The sequence below is a fragment of the Podarcis cretensis genome (genome assembly GCF_951804945.1).
Source record: "Podarcis cretensis genome assembly, chromosome: 15".
Lineage (NCBI taxonomy): Eukaryota > Metazoa > Chordata > Lepidosauria > Squamata > Lacertidae > Podarcis > Podarcis cretensis.
Window position 1 is genome coordinate 29,602,961 of NC_137185.1, and position 13,820 is coordinate 29,616,780.

Genomic DNA, 13,820 nt, shown 5'->3' on the forward strand with positions numbered 1-13,820 from the left:
GAGCTGCTGAAGTGAATCCTCTGCTCGTAGGAAATGGAGACCTGGCATTGGAGCAGGCCTGCATTATACCATATTCCTACTGGGTACTGTGCAAACAGAATGTGGAATGCTTAGCCCTTTGGGGTAAATGTGGAATGTTGCACAAAGTGAGCTAGTGTCTTTTAATTAAAAATAAATAAATACAGGAGACAAGTAAGCCCTTAGAACAGCCAAGAATAAGAACATGTTCCCAACTTTTACAATAACTGCCTTAGAGAAGCTCTCTGTTTAAGATAGATGAGTTGAGATGAGTGGAATTTTAAAACACATATTTAATGATACTTTACTACAGAATAACCACATGATACTTGCTGGCATACAGAATGTTCAAAAAGAAAAGTCTTCATCTGGCCTCCTATCAGGCTGCACAACCTTCTGTAATTGAATCAGGCCTTTCTTCCCTTCAGTCAGTTTTTTGCCGTTTCCTTTTAGGGCCAGGATGTTTCTGTGCTTCAGATTTGAACTGATGTCTAGAAAAAGTATGGTTAATAAAAGCTTAAAAGAATGAACCAGCCAGAACATCAGTTGCAGAGCCACCCTGTTCATTCCCTTACAAATGAGTGTATTGCCAATTACCTTTTTAATTGGGGGGCAGGGGGAGAATAAACTCCCATACTATATATTTTTCAAAGTGTTAAATCAAATTCACCAAAGGCCTGGATAAGCAGGTGTGTTTTGACCTGGCCTTGAAAGACAAAGTAGAGGCAATTGACATTTGCAAAGGGGGGAATTCTAATAGGATACAGGGAAGGCTCCATCACTGTTCACCAAGAAGTCCTCTACCCTGATCTCAGGGCAGGTGATAAAGAGAAATGTACACCATCAGGGACTTAAGGCTCTACGTATCAATACTGAAACCTTAAATTGGGCCCAGTAACGTAGTGGCGGTAGGACGCAGGTGGCGCTGTGGGTTAAAGCCTCAGCACCTAGGACTTGCCGATCGAAAGGTTAGCGGTTCGAATCCCTGCGGCGGGGTGCGCTCCCGCTGCTCGGTCCCAGCGCCTGCCAACCTAGCAGTTCGAAAGCACCTCCGGGTGCAAGTAGATAAATAGGGACCGCTTACCAGCGGGAAGGTAAACGGCGTTTCCGTGTGCGGCTCTGGCTCTGGCCAGAGCAGCGATGTCACGCTGGCCACGTGACCCGGAAGTGTCTCCGGACAGCGCTGGCCCCTGGCCTCTTAAGTGAGATGGGCGCACAACCCCAGAGTCTGTCAAGACTGGCCCGTACGGGCAGGGGTACCTTTACCTTTAACGTAGTGGCAGCCTGTGCAGATTTTACAGACTAGGTGTTGCTGCATAGGTCCAGAAAAAAACAAGTAAATTTTCTGGACCATTGTTCAAAGGTAGTTCTATGGAAAGAGATTATAGTAATCAAGACTCCAGGTTATCTGAGCATGCAGCACTGGGCAGGCTATATTTAGAAACAGCCATAGCTAATAAAAGGCACTTCTTGCCATTTTGTCAATTAATGAAAGTGAAGGGAAGTGACGGGTCAGTTTTAAAAAAAGAAATAATATACCAGGACAGATAACTTCAGTAATGAGTACTCTACTCAAAGATAAAACTAAAATTTCTGTGGCCAACCAGAAAGCATTAATTTTACAAAACCGGTGTATGTTCAAAATGCTGGAGTCGAAGACTCAAACTAGTATTTGTAAGAGCCCAAGGTGCTAGAGAGCCAGCTAAAGAGCCTACCCTGTAAAAGCTGCTATATTGTCCACTGTTAAATACAAATACATTATAAAGGAAGCAAGTGTGGCTTACCTGGACTGCCACCTCCTGCCATGGTTCCAAACCCGCCCAAAGGATGGAAGCCACCCTTCTCCTGTCTGAGAGGTGTGATCGAAGTTGGCTCCAACACGATTAGGTGGGAGCTTCTTCAGCTTCTGTTTCTCCTCTTTAAAGAAAGGTGGGTGGCGAAAGAAATCATTTTCAAGCCTCAATTGGAGTCCTAGTCTCACTTTGATTTCCAGCAAGTGAGCTGGTGTCATAATAAAGAGTCCCGACTACAGGGCCAAATTTCTGCATACTCACTTTCCTTGAGAAATTCTTCGTAAGAAGGTCCAATCTGTGGTGTGCTTTCCCCTTCCTCCTCCATCAGCCAAGGGGGTTTGGCTCCTATAGTATGGATGGATGACAAGTTAAAGCAGCCCCATTCTTCTTACCTCTGTGTCAAATGGCAGCCTCCCCATCTCTGGGGCCATTATCTTTCCAGATAATGCAATAAGGTGTCTGATATTTTTTACCTTTCTGAACAAGGGTTGAAAGCTCCGTGGCAGAGCACATGCTTTACATGCAAAAGGTACAAGGTGCAAACCCTGGTGTCTACAGGTAGGGCTGGGCAAGATTCTGGAACCTCAGAGAGCCACTGTTAGTCACAGTGTCAACTATGTTGGGCTAGATGGACAAGTGGTCTGCGTAAGGCAGCTTCCTATGTTTCTGTTAACGTGGCTATTCTTAAGAATCTGTGTGTTTTGGGGCATTCTCTAGTTGCAACCACAGTTAGGATCTTTCTCATGTAAGACCAGAGTTTATTAAACCTCATCATAAGACGGGGCAAAATCATATTTCAGAAAGGATCGATAAAATCTTTGCTAGCATACCTGTGTAAATGTTGCCATGCTCTGCTGGTTCCTGTGTTCAAAAAAGCAAAGGGAAAACCAAGGTAGAAATGATTTAGAGAAGAGGAAGTATGTAAAGAGGCAGGCTGCCATTGCTGCAAAGAAGGCGCAAGAGTTGCATTTAATTATACAGTGCAGCTTTTAAAGGTAATGTAACTCCCGATTCCAATTCCCCATGTTCACAAATTTATTAAATTTGTATACCACCCTACATCCATAGATCTCGGTGGTTCACAACATAAAAATACAAGATAAAAACACAAAATGCAGGATAAAAACAAAAAACAAACAAATAAACCCCTCTCCCACAAAGGGAATAGGATAATAAATCAGCCAAAGGCCTGGCTGAAGAACATTTTTGACTGTTGCCTAAAGGTGTATAATGAAGGTGCCAGCCAAATCTTGTATCAAGCTGGGAATGGGGCATATCCTATTATGCGCAATAAAGGTAAGGGACCACCAGACTGTTCGCTGGTCTGCCACTGGTGTAGGAGCTCTACCGCTCAAGTCAAGCCATTCATGGCAGTACAAGGCACCTGCAGTGGATTTTTTTTTTATTCAACTTATATTCTGCTTTCTGAAGAAACTCTTCAACCAGGTAGACTACAATAATTTTTTCAAAAACTCTCTCAGTATTACCCAACCATTTAACAATAAAATCCGTACTACCATGAGAATAAAGTGTAATTATACCCTCGTTAGCTATATTCATCCAGAACCCCAAACTAAAAGGCTTTTGAGAACAAATGGGCCATTGTGAAGAGATGAAGTGGGCTCCCATCTGCCTACCTGATGGCCAATAAAAGTTAAAGACTGTCCTGCTTCCTGCCACTCTGACTCTGGCACAGTTCTGTATGCAGATCGAGGGTGTCCTTCAAGAAATGTCACGTTTCTGCTTGGCCCAGGCTGCTCTTGTTCTTCCGTGGCAAAAGCAGAGTCACTACAACACAGGAGAATGTCTCAAGTGAAGCAGAAAGTATATGGGCACATTTTGGTACACGGGGGTTGAAAAGGCCATATTACAAAGGGCAGAAAGGGCCCTTGGTGTATGGAGTCATTAAGACCTCTAAAGCAAACACCACTGATAACCATGACTAAACAACTCTTACCTTGGGCTTCCTGTAAAAGGATTGGCGGTGGCAGCTCCATTGCACAGCTCTGTCTCTGCCTGTTGCTGAGTTTGATTCAGGAAAAAACACTTGTTTCAAGATACCATAGTAAAGTCTGCTCTGTAGGACAACCTTGGAATGAAATCACTACTAATAAGGTGGACCAATGCCCATCAAGAGATAATGGCAAAGAAATGCTCTTGCATTGGAGGGAAATGGGGGTCTGCAAATAAGCTTTGGCCACAGATGCCCTCTAACCAACACTTAAGGTGTGGACATATCAAGGAAAGGAAGCTAATTAGGTGGAATATTTTAATGCTTTATTGTCAATAGAGCAAATAGTGGCCAGTAAAGGACTTTGCATTTTTTTTTTGGGGGGGGGGGAGTCACAGAAAGGGCATTCAAGAGGTGGGGGTGCCCCAGACCACAAACAACAGCCAGGCGTTTCTGCTCTGTGCTAACAAAGGGGGTTATGAAAGGAAGGCCATACAAATGAAATCTAAACTGGACATGAGAGATGAGATGTGCTGCTTGTATAGTCACTGCTGGGGACATTCACCACCTTCCCTAGTGGTTGAAAGAGAAATCACATGTTTCAGGGCAGCAGCACAACTAGAGAGAAAGGCAAGGGGCACAGAAACAGTTGTGAACGTAATGGTGGATACTGCCCATGTGCATCCTGGGCACACAAACCTCTAAGGCAGCCTGCACTACTTCTTGCCGTCTCTGCTCCACCTCCCTGATGCGAGCAGCCACCTAGAATTGGGGTAGGCAGAAGACACAATGAGAACCTGAAGCAGAGGAGAAACCCAAATTCCTACATCACACACGCAAACACATTATTGTCCTCACCTCTTGAATGAGCTCATCTTCTTTTTCTTCATAAGCTTCCAGAGCTTTGGAGAGTGATTCCTTGAAGCTGAAACAGATTCAAAAGTTATATCAGTTTGTAGAGCAACAATGTGAACAGAGGCAGTGGCCTTTTGCTGCCTCTACCACAGAAGACAGGTGGTGCAACAACAAGAAAATCTAAAACGATTTTACAGAAAAATTATTCCAGCCTGAATGAGTAATTACTTTGGGAGCCCCAGCAGTGTAGGAGGAACAGTATCAAAGCCCTGAAACGACCAGGTACGGTCAACACCTAACCCTGTCCCACCATCAGGCCCTCTAATAAATTCTTCTCCTTTGGCCAAGGGGCTACATTCCATCTTGGGGATAACTGACAGAGGCCATATGCTGGCGGCATGTGGAGATACCTGACCAGAAGCTAATCAGCAAAGAGAGAAGAAGAAGAAGAGTTTGGATTTGATATCCCGCCTTTCACTCCCTTTAAGGAGTTTCAAAGCGGCTAACATTCTCCTTTCCCTTCCTCCCCCACAACAAACACTCTGTGAGGTGAGTGGGGCTGAGAGACTTCAGAGAAGTGTGGCTGGCCCAAGGTCACCCAGCAGCTGCATGTGGAGGAGCGGAGACGCGAACCCGGTTCCCCAGATTATGAGACTACCACTCTTAACCACTACATCACACTGGCTCTCAAAGATGATGATTTCTGCCAGCGATATGGACTTAGTATTTGATGAAGGCTGTTGAAATTAGGCCAAGGGTGTCTCTATGGCTGCAGATTTCCCACTAATGATCATTCCCACGTGGAACAAGATGGATGAATGGTCTGACTTGGCATAAAGCAGCTTCCTTCTGTGTCAAAGAGGTGGAATAGCTAATCTAGCAAACAAAATGCGACATAAACTAACTGGCAAAGCGTCTACTCACCGCTCATAATCCTTAGAGGAAACCAAGAAGCGAGACTTCAGGCTAGGGTCTGCTTTGTTCTCCCACCAGAATGCATAGACTGCTTTCTTGTGTTCAACGCTTGAAAAGGAATAAAAGACCAAAACACCTTAAGAGTGAGAAAGGCACAAACTTTTAACAGGACTGCCCAGGCTACAGTTCTTATCCAGTTCTGAGGATAATCTCAGAGGAAAACAACTTAAGCAATTCTGCGTGCTGTGAAAGATGTCTGTATCAGAAGCCAAGGGCAGGCACGGACACTCACAAAAAGGGCCTCATTACAAGCATGGAAAAATCAAATTTGATTCCACTCAAAGTCATATCCACATTTAGAACTATGTCAGTTTTTTACTCACTCCCAGGAGCCTAATTACCAAAGAAGAGGCCAGCAGAGGAGTTGTTTGGGTTATGTGTGTGACAACTATGAAAAATATGCTCCACTGTTTCATTAATTGGAAGAAAACTGGAATGTACTTGCAAATAGTATAAACAAGGTGACTCTGAAAACAGCCAGTTTTGCTTTCACTGCTGAAAACTGCCACCAACTTACTATGATTCCCACATTTCAGACTGCAAACTGGGTTACTGATACAGTCCAGTATATAATTTATTGGCTATGAACATTGCTTGTGCACCTTTCTCCTTCAAAAATAACTGTGTTACGATTAGTAGTAAAGCAAATAAAAGCAAAATGTACATAAGGAAGCCAAACAAGGCTATTCATATTCCAGACACCCCCACCTCATGCTCCAGGCAAGAGGTGGCCTGCCTGAGTGGAGACTCTTCTCCAAGCTTACCTGGCCATATGCTGGAGGAGGCCGCCATGCAGCACAGCCAAGGACCCCTGGCTCAGGTGCAACTTCACCTCCTGCCTGCAGCAAATGCACCAGAATTGCCGCTCGTGCTCCCCAGGGTCAAATGGCACCACTGAGGCCCGCTTGAGCATCTTCCGTGCTGCAGCCACCTGAGCAAAATGTAAAAGAGAAGCAAAAGTGAGAAGAAGATAAAAAATACTTGTGAGAAGGATAGCAACTTGTGTGAAGGGTAGCTCAGTTGGAAGAGCATAAGCCTCTGAATCTTAGGATCGGGGGTTCAAGCCCCATGTTGGGCAAAAACATTCCTGCATTGGAGGGGGTTGGACATGGGCGTAGCCAGGATTTTTGTTAAAGTGGGGGAGCCAAAATTGTTGAACTTTTGTTAGGAGATCAGCCAAAGTTGAGGCATCTGCTGGAGGGTGGCAGAACCTCAATTAATTGAGTACTTTCAATCATTTTTGTGCCCCCCCTTGGGGTTGGACTAGATGACCCTGGTGTTCCCTTCCAGCTCTACGACCCTGTGAAATCTCTCTGGAGAGCAGCTGACGCCCTTTCGGACAGGCTGCAGAACCAGCCCCCCACCCGGCCACTCTTTGCTCCTCCTTGGACAAGCCACCCGCAACCGGGCAGGCAGAAATGCGAAGGGTACAGCCTTGCAGGAAACTCGGCCCGGCTGCCTTCGGACACTTCACCCGACCCTCCGCGCCCACCCCTGGGGCTCCGGGGCCGTACTTTCTCCTTCAGGCGGGCGAGCGCCCCGCGAAGCCGCCTCTGGTGCCCCGCGCTGTAGAGGTGGCTGCGCCGACCGGCGAAAGCGCTGCACCGGCAGAGCGGGCAGCGGAACAGCGTCGTCGCCATGGGAACGGCGCCAGGCCCCTCGCCCCGATCGCCATCAACGCCGCCGCCCCCGTCCTCCATTTTGCAAATCCCGGAAGCGGCCGGCCAAGGAGGCGGGTCTCGCGGCGAGGGCGACACCTGGCGGCCGTCCCCAGAACTGCAGGATTACGTCATTCCCGCCCACGCACGGCAATCTGCTGCTGCGCGCTCATCCCCCGCCGGCGACGAAAAGGCGTCGCGCGGCACGTTGCGGGATGCAGAAGCCCCGGAAAGGTGCGCGCTGCTCCTTGGCCTTGCTCAGGCGTGAGGAGCATCCAGCACGTGCTCAGATGCCCTCTCGTTTCTGCTCCTCGCCCTGAATCCCGCGCGAGCTGAAGGAGGCAAAGTCACGTTCAGGGTTCCTTCGTTGCCGCGGGTTGGACTAGATGGCCGCTGGGTCCCTTCCAACTCTGCACAGTTCTATGATTCCGTCACAGCTGCGAGATGCACATCCCCCTGCCATCTCGTTGCTTAGCAAGCCCCCTTCTTGGCCTGAATGAAGGCGACAGCCCTGGCTTGTCCTCAGAACAGGAGTTTTATTTCTTAAATCTGTTTTGAAGCCATTTCTTCCGGTTTAATCTGGTGGAATAGTGATTGTGCCAACTTTTATTTTAAAAATTTCTTTGCACTTGCAGATAGTTCACAATTATTATCGTCCACACAATTATTAGAGCAGTCTTGCAGGAGCTGGAGCTGTGCCAGAGATACATCAGGTGTGCTGAATAACATATCACTTTACACATCTTTCTGAAGAGTAGAGGAAGTTGGAGTACTGTACTGTATGGGGTCCATGAAGTGGCCTAGTGGGCTTGGCCTGACATATTAGAATGATTGGGGTGGACTGTGAAGATGGATGTAGCAACCGTGCAATAAAACAAGGTGAAGGGTGCCAGGGAAACAAAGGAGTCTTTCAGTAACAGGTAGAATACGTTGTCTGAATACCAGCTCTGCCTGTAGGTGGAGAGCAGCTTTACCCATTGCGAAGCAAACAGAGAACCTGATCCGGAATGCAAGCTTCTCAGAGGCCAGGTTGTTCTAGACTTGGCCACCACTCAGGCCCATATTTCTGACATGCTTATTCACTGCAGCTAGTCAGATCTGTTTATGGGTTTGGTTTTGCATACTTGGTCGCCCTGCGCCCTGAATAAATCAGAGCAGATGCCCCTGCCTAAAGCCCAGGCATTGAATTCCTCTCACCACTATTTTCCTGTCACCGCAGTGAACTACCTGCAATTCTAAACAGAGGGCAAGCAGAAACTATTTTCCACTTCAAGCGTTTTCCATAAAGGCAGGGGTGCCAACTTGAAAAAAAATATTGCAGGGCAGGTAAGTCCCACCCCGCATAATCGATTACATGACACAGTACCCACGCTCCATTTGAATGGCAATGCCCATCAACTGGGGGGGGGGGGGCGCAGATATTTTAGGTGGGGGGGGCGCCAAAGGGATCTCGGCCCCTAGAAGTTGGCTCCTATGGACAGAGGCAAAGAGAACACACACAATGACCATTTTGTGCACACTTTTAACTGTTTATTACCATACTTTTTCTCCACATTTTCAATAACGAATGAATAAATAAACAAACAAACAAACAAATAAAGTAAGTTCAAGCACTCAGGTTTATGCATTCTCTTCCACAGTGCCTTTCAAGAGACTCCTCCCATCACAAAACACGGCACCTCCCCTGCTGCAAGTGAAAAACACTGTACAGGTGTTTTTGTTGTTGTTTTTTGTTGTTTTTGTTTTGTTGTTTTTGTTTTGAGGGGGTGTACTCTCATAGGAAGCTGCCTCTCCCATCTGCAAATTTGGGGTTTCTTCCACCCCAAATAGTATCTTCAGAAGGAAGGAAGCCACAAGCCGGGCTCTCTTAGAACAGCTGTTCCTTTCAACAAGTAGCAGAGTCTTTTATACGTACTGGAGAATGCACAGTCGACTGCAGTGGGGTTTCCTCCATGCCGTCCAGGTTTAGTGAGGATCCGAGGCCAAAGAGAGACCTCATCAGTTCTGGGGAAAGAGGGAAGCAAATACAAGCTGTCAGGGCTGGTGGCCCCATCGGTTTATCAAGGTGACTTCCATGCTCAGGAAGCCAACAGAGAAAAGTTAGGTTTGCTGAAAGTGGAACTGCTTGCCAGATCCCTCCTCCATTTCAAGCTGTTCTGGGTCCCATCTCCTTCCCTACTGGCCATGCTCACCCTCCTCTCCAGTTGCACACCATCTTCCTCCTACCTGGCTTGTCCATGCTCTGACGCATCAGCCTCACCAAGTCCTCTGGCAGCTCTTGAGTTTCCGCCCGAAACTTGCGCCATCCCTCTGTGGTCAACTTCCACATGCGGGACTTGCGATTCCCATCAAGGCACACCAAGGTGGCTGTCTTCTCAAAGCTGCTGCTGAAGCACAGGTTGTGCCGGATGGTGTTTTTCCAGCCTTCTGGAGCTGTGCGGAAGAAGGGGAAGTGCTTCCTGGCAAGGAGGGAGGTCAGCAGAGTGGCTAGAGCAGGGCAGGCGGCCCCACGGAGGCAGCAGATGAACCACCAATAGCACTGCAGGGTAATGTTCTTTTCCGTCCCCAGGGATGCTTGTACCCCATGGACTGTGTAGGGAGGGCCCCGGGGGAAAGAGGAAATTACAGACTGCTTTCTAGCACCCAGTTATGCTGCCCACAATCATAGGAGACTCCAGCCAGAACATGCAGCTTTCAACACCAACTTGAGAGCAGCATCAAAGCAAAGCCAAGCCAGGAGAGGAAGGCACAGTCAGAAGTCCCCATTTTAATCACTGAGCTTCATCTTCACCCATCATCTGCCTCTCCTGGCCCCCACCTGCCCACCCCAGTGCTCAGGGGCCGGTACCTTATGAACTGGTAGATCTCCTGCACTGTCAGACTGCTGCTCACACTGCTGCTCAGGGCAAGGCTGATGAGGATGCAGTAATTAAGAGGTGGGCGGGGCCAGTCTCCCAGGGTCCTCTTCAGCTTCTTAGCATGGGATCGGAGGACCTTTGCTTTCCAGGGTGCCCAGGTAGACCGACGAGTGCCCCTCGTCTTCTGAGAAAGCTGGGAGGTATCCTCTTCCTTGGGGACCTGGAACCATAAGATTGCGGGAAGGAAGCAGGGACACCTGGTAATATTTCTCCTTTATTTGCTGGCCAGCAGATTGAGCCCCATATGGGTAGCCTGGCTCTCCAAACAAGGGTTTACCAAACTCAAGTCACCAGCTGTTTTTGGACTACAATTCCCATCATCCCTGACCACTGGTACTGCTAGCTAGGAATGATGGGAGTGGTAGTCCAAAAGCAACTGGAGACCCAAGTTTAGGAAACCCTGCAGAAAGGAGGATTGGCTCTGACCACCCATTTCCACCTTCCTAGGAAACTTTTAATATTTTGCATTGTTTCCTAGCAATTTTTTGATACCAAACTGAAAGGTGGGATTCAAACATTTTAATTAACTAATTAAAAACAGAACGGACACATAGGCTGCTGGCTCCCATTGAAACCAGGAGGGCCCGTCCAGATTAGAGCCATGCAATAGCTCATATCAAAACAGTCCAGAAGATACGTAAACTTCTTGCCATTGAATTGCTGGCCCGGTCTCCACAGACCTCTCTAGCGGCAGGACAAGATGAAGGCAGTGGCGCCACCACTGAGGCATGCCCAGGGATGCTGCAGGCCAGGTTTGGGTTCACCCACATCCATGGGTGGGGCTGTGGGTCAGATTCTGCAGGGAGAGAAAAAGGGTCTCAGCTGGTTTCCTGCTGCTGCATGCAATCCCACATTCCACAACAAGCCTAAGAACATCAGAAGTAGAATAATAATAATAATAATAATAATAATAATAATTTTTATTTATACCCCGCCCTCCCCAGCTAAGGCCGGGCTCAGGGCGGCTAACAAGCAATAATAAAAACAAGTTGAATGAATACAACTTAAAAACAAGATTAAAATACAACATTAAAATATTAAAATGCAGCCTCATCACAGGAGGAGAAAGGAAAAAGGAAAAAGAAAGGGGGAGGGAATCAAATTGGCTCTAAGCCAAAGGCCAGGCGGAACAACTCTGTCTTACAGGCCCTGCGGAAAGAAATCAGATCCTGCAGGGCCCTGGTCTCATGAGACAGAGCGTTCCACCAGGCTGGAGCCAGTGTTGAAAAGGCCCTGGCCCTGGTTGAAGCTAATCTAAGTTCCTTAGGGCCCAGGACCTCTAGGGTGTTGCTATTTATGGACCTTGAGGCTCTCTGTGGGGCATACCAGGAGAGGCGGTCCCGTAGGTACGAGGGTCCTAGGCCATGAAGGGCTTTAAAGGTCAAAACCAGCACCTTAAATCTGACTCTGTACTCCACCGGGAGCCAGTGCAGCTGGAAAAGCACTGGGTGAATATGTTCCCATGGCAAAGATCCCGTGAGGAGCCTCGCTGCAGCATTCTGCACCCGCTGGAGTTTCTGGGACAGCTTCAAGGGCAGCCCCACGTAGAGCGAATTACAGTAGTCAAGCCTGGAGGTGACCGTCGCATGGATCACTGTGGCCAGGTCAGGGTGGGAAAGGTAAGGGACCAATTGCTTGATGCGGTGAAGGTGGCAGAGTCAGTCAGACCACTGATCCATCTAGCTCAGCATTGCCTACAACACCGACCGGCAGCAATAACTCCCCAGGATTTAAGGCAAGAGTCTCCTTTCCCAGCCTTGTCTTGGAGAGGCCAAAGGGGACTGGGGTTTTCTGCGCGCAAATCAAGTGCTTCACTACCGAGCTGCTAAGATCTCCCTTGCCCTTTAAGCCTCTCCCTGCCACTCACAGCTGGTGGGCATCCCAATCCGCTAGCTGCTGGAGAAGGCAATTCCCGGTGGAAGGTCGATTCCGCCCCTCCTCAACAGAAGCTCGGCGGCCTCTTGCTTACCCGGGGCGGGAGGGTGCAGGACCCGTGTCAGGCTGCGCGTCGCCAGCTGTTCCGAGGGCCACACCAGGCCACGAGCGCTCGTGATGTCCGCGGGAGCTAGGCGGCAGGAGGGCACACATTAAGCGGGCCGGCTGCGCACACACCCGCTTCCTCACATGTAGCCGAGTTTCTTCTGCAAACCCCCGATGGTGGTGCTGCCCGACGGGGCGGGCGCTCGCGAGAGAGCATCAAAGAGATGCTGGTACTGTATAGGGCTGGGAGAGGGCTCTTCATTTGACCCACTCACTCCTGCCCTACATCCCCGGAGCCCTGCTGCGGAGGCCCCCCAAACACTTTCAGGTGGGCCGAGGACAAACTCCAGAAAACTCCCGCCGGTGTGGCAGGTGGGCGCAAGCCTGACCCGCGGCGCACCTTCTCCTTGGACAGCGAGGCGCCTCCGGGTTAACACCTATTCCTTTCCCACGGGGTTGGGGGGAGGCGCTCTGCACATGCCCAAAGAGGCTTCCCCCCCTTCCTCTCCGCCCCCAGATCTCGCAAGCCTCCTTCTACCCCCAGAATGCCTTCGCCCTCAGGGAAGCGAAAGGGGCACAGTGGCCAGGAAGAACTTCAGGCCGGCCTCACCTTGGGGCAGCTCGTCGCAGATAGTGCTCAAGCCCATCTCCTGCCTCATGTTCCAGTCCCAAAGGCCACTGCACAGATGGAGGCTGGCCCAAAAAGCCGGCCTTTGCAAGCGCAACGCCATAAGAACCACACTGCAAACTCCGCGGGGCAGAAACCTTTTCGGGGCGGGGCCAGGAGGGGCGCGCTTCGCACCTTTAGAACCCGGGCGGGGAAGGAGGGAGGGCGGAGCCGCTGATCTACCTCGACACGTGACTGCGGGCTCTGCAACCGAGGCTCGCGGGGAGACCCCCAAGTCTGTCCCATGCGCTTCATGGCCTCTGCGCTCCTAACCCAGCAGTCGCAGGTGTGGCTGAGCCTCCAAGCCGCTAGCAGTGGCTGCCCAGAGGCCTCGGGGCACCTGCATTTCCCCCACTGCCGCGATAGGAAACCCCCATTTGCAAAAACAGTAGGCTGCAACTTCCATTTACACTTGACTATAGGCACCTTGACTCGACTCCATCGCCTGGAGTCACAAAATCAGGGCTCTCATGCCTGGAGTCTCCAGGTTTTTCCATGGAGATCAAGCACCCCAAACCGAGAGCCTCATGATGACAAGTCAGAAGGGAGGGACTGTGCACGATTAGGGATCGGGGTAATATATTCTCTGGGAATATATCTGAGTTTATGACTGCTTTACTCGCTCTACTGAAGTGCTGTCTCTCAGTAGGTCCTGTTAAGTTCTGCAAGGACTGGAATCCTAGAGGAGGAGAAACACTTTTGCTAAGTAGTGGTTGGGAGAACCACAAGCATTTACAACAGGTGCATTGCAGTTAACAGCAATCATAAGTTAACTGGTTAAGGGTGTGGAGAGGGGAGGTGATCAAGCTATTATGGGCACTGATATGGCAATAGGTGGGGTGCAGCTCCCCAATTCTGAAAGCAGGTGGTGCAGAAGCAGGTCACCTACTGGTCATGGGGCTTGCCGCATTGCCAAACCTGTAAAAGAATACAGCCCTCACTTTCCTTCCTAACTCCTCCCCCCTCATGGAGATGCACTTTTGGGATAGGTTTTCTGCCTTGAAA

General features: G+C 49.3%; 2 protein-coding genes across 2 annotated transcripts; both read right to left on the reverse strand.

The window, feature by feature from the left end:
• Positions 1-307: 307 nt before the first annotated feature.
• Positions 308-7,319, reverse strand: CENATAC (centrosomal AT-AC splicing factor). The gene is made up of 11 exons (XM_079956064.1): positions 7,107-7,319; positions 6,357-6,523; positions 5,542-5,640; positions 4,621-4,687; positions 4,462-4,524; positions 3,769-3,833; positions 3,449-3,599; positions 2,642-2,672; positions 2,073-2,156; positions 1,803-1,935; positions 308-509 (listed from the first exon to the last, which is right to left on the reverse strand). Exons 1-11 carry the CDS (start codon positions 7,290-7,292, stop codon positions 443-445), a joined length of 1,113 nt encoding a protein of 370 aa, XP_079812190.1. The 5' UTR covers positions 7,293-7,319; the 3' UTR covers positions 308-442.
• Positions 7,320-9,135: 1,816 nt separating this feature from the next.
• FOXR1 (forkhead box R1) lies at positions 9,136-12,937 on the reverse strand (the record flags this gene model as incomplete). Its single annotated transcript, XM_079956197.1, has 6 exons — positions 12,759-12,937; positions 12,138-12,233; positions 10,819-10,964; positions 10,099-10,328; positions 9,477-9,709; positions 9,136-9,254 (listed from the first exon to the last, which is right to left on the reverse strand). Exons 1-6 carry the CDS (start codon positions 12,877-12,879, stop codon positions 9,136-9,138), a joined length of 945 nt encoding a protein of 314 aa, XP_079812323.1. The 5' UTR covers positions 12,880-12,937.
• Between the last annotated feature and the right edge of the window lie 883 nt (positions 12,938-13,820).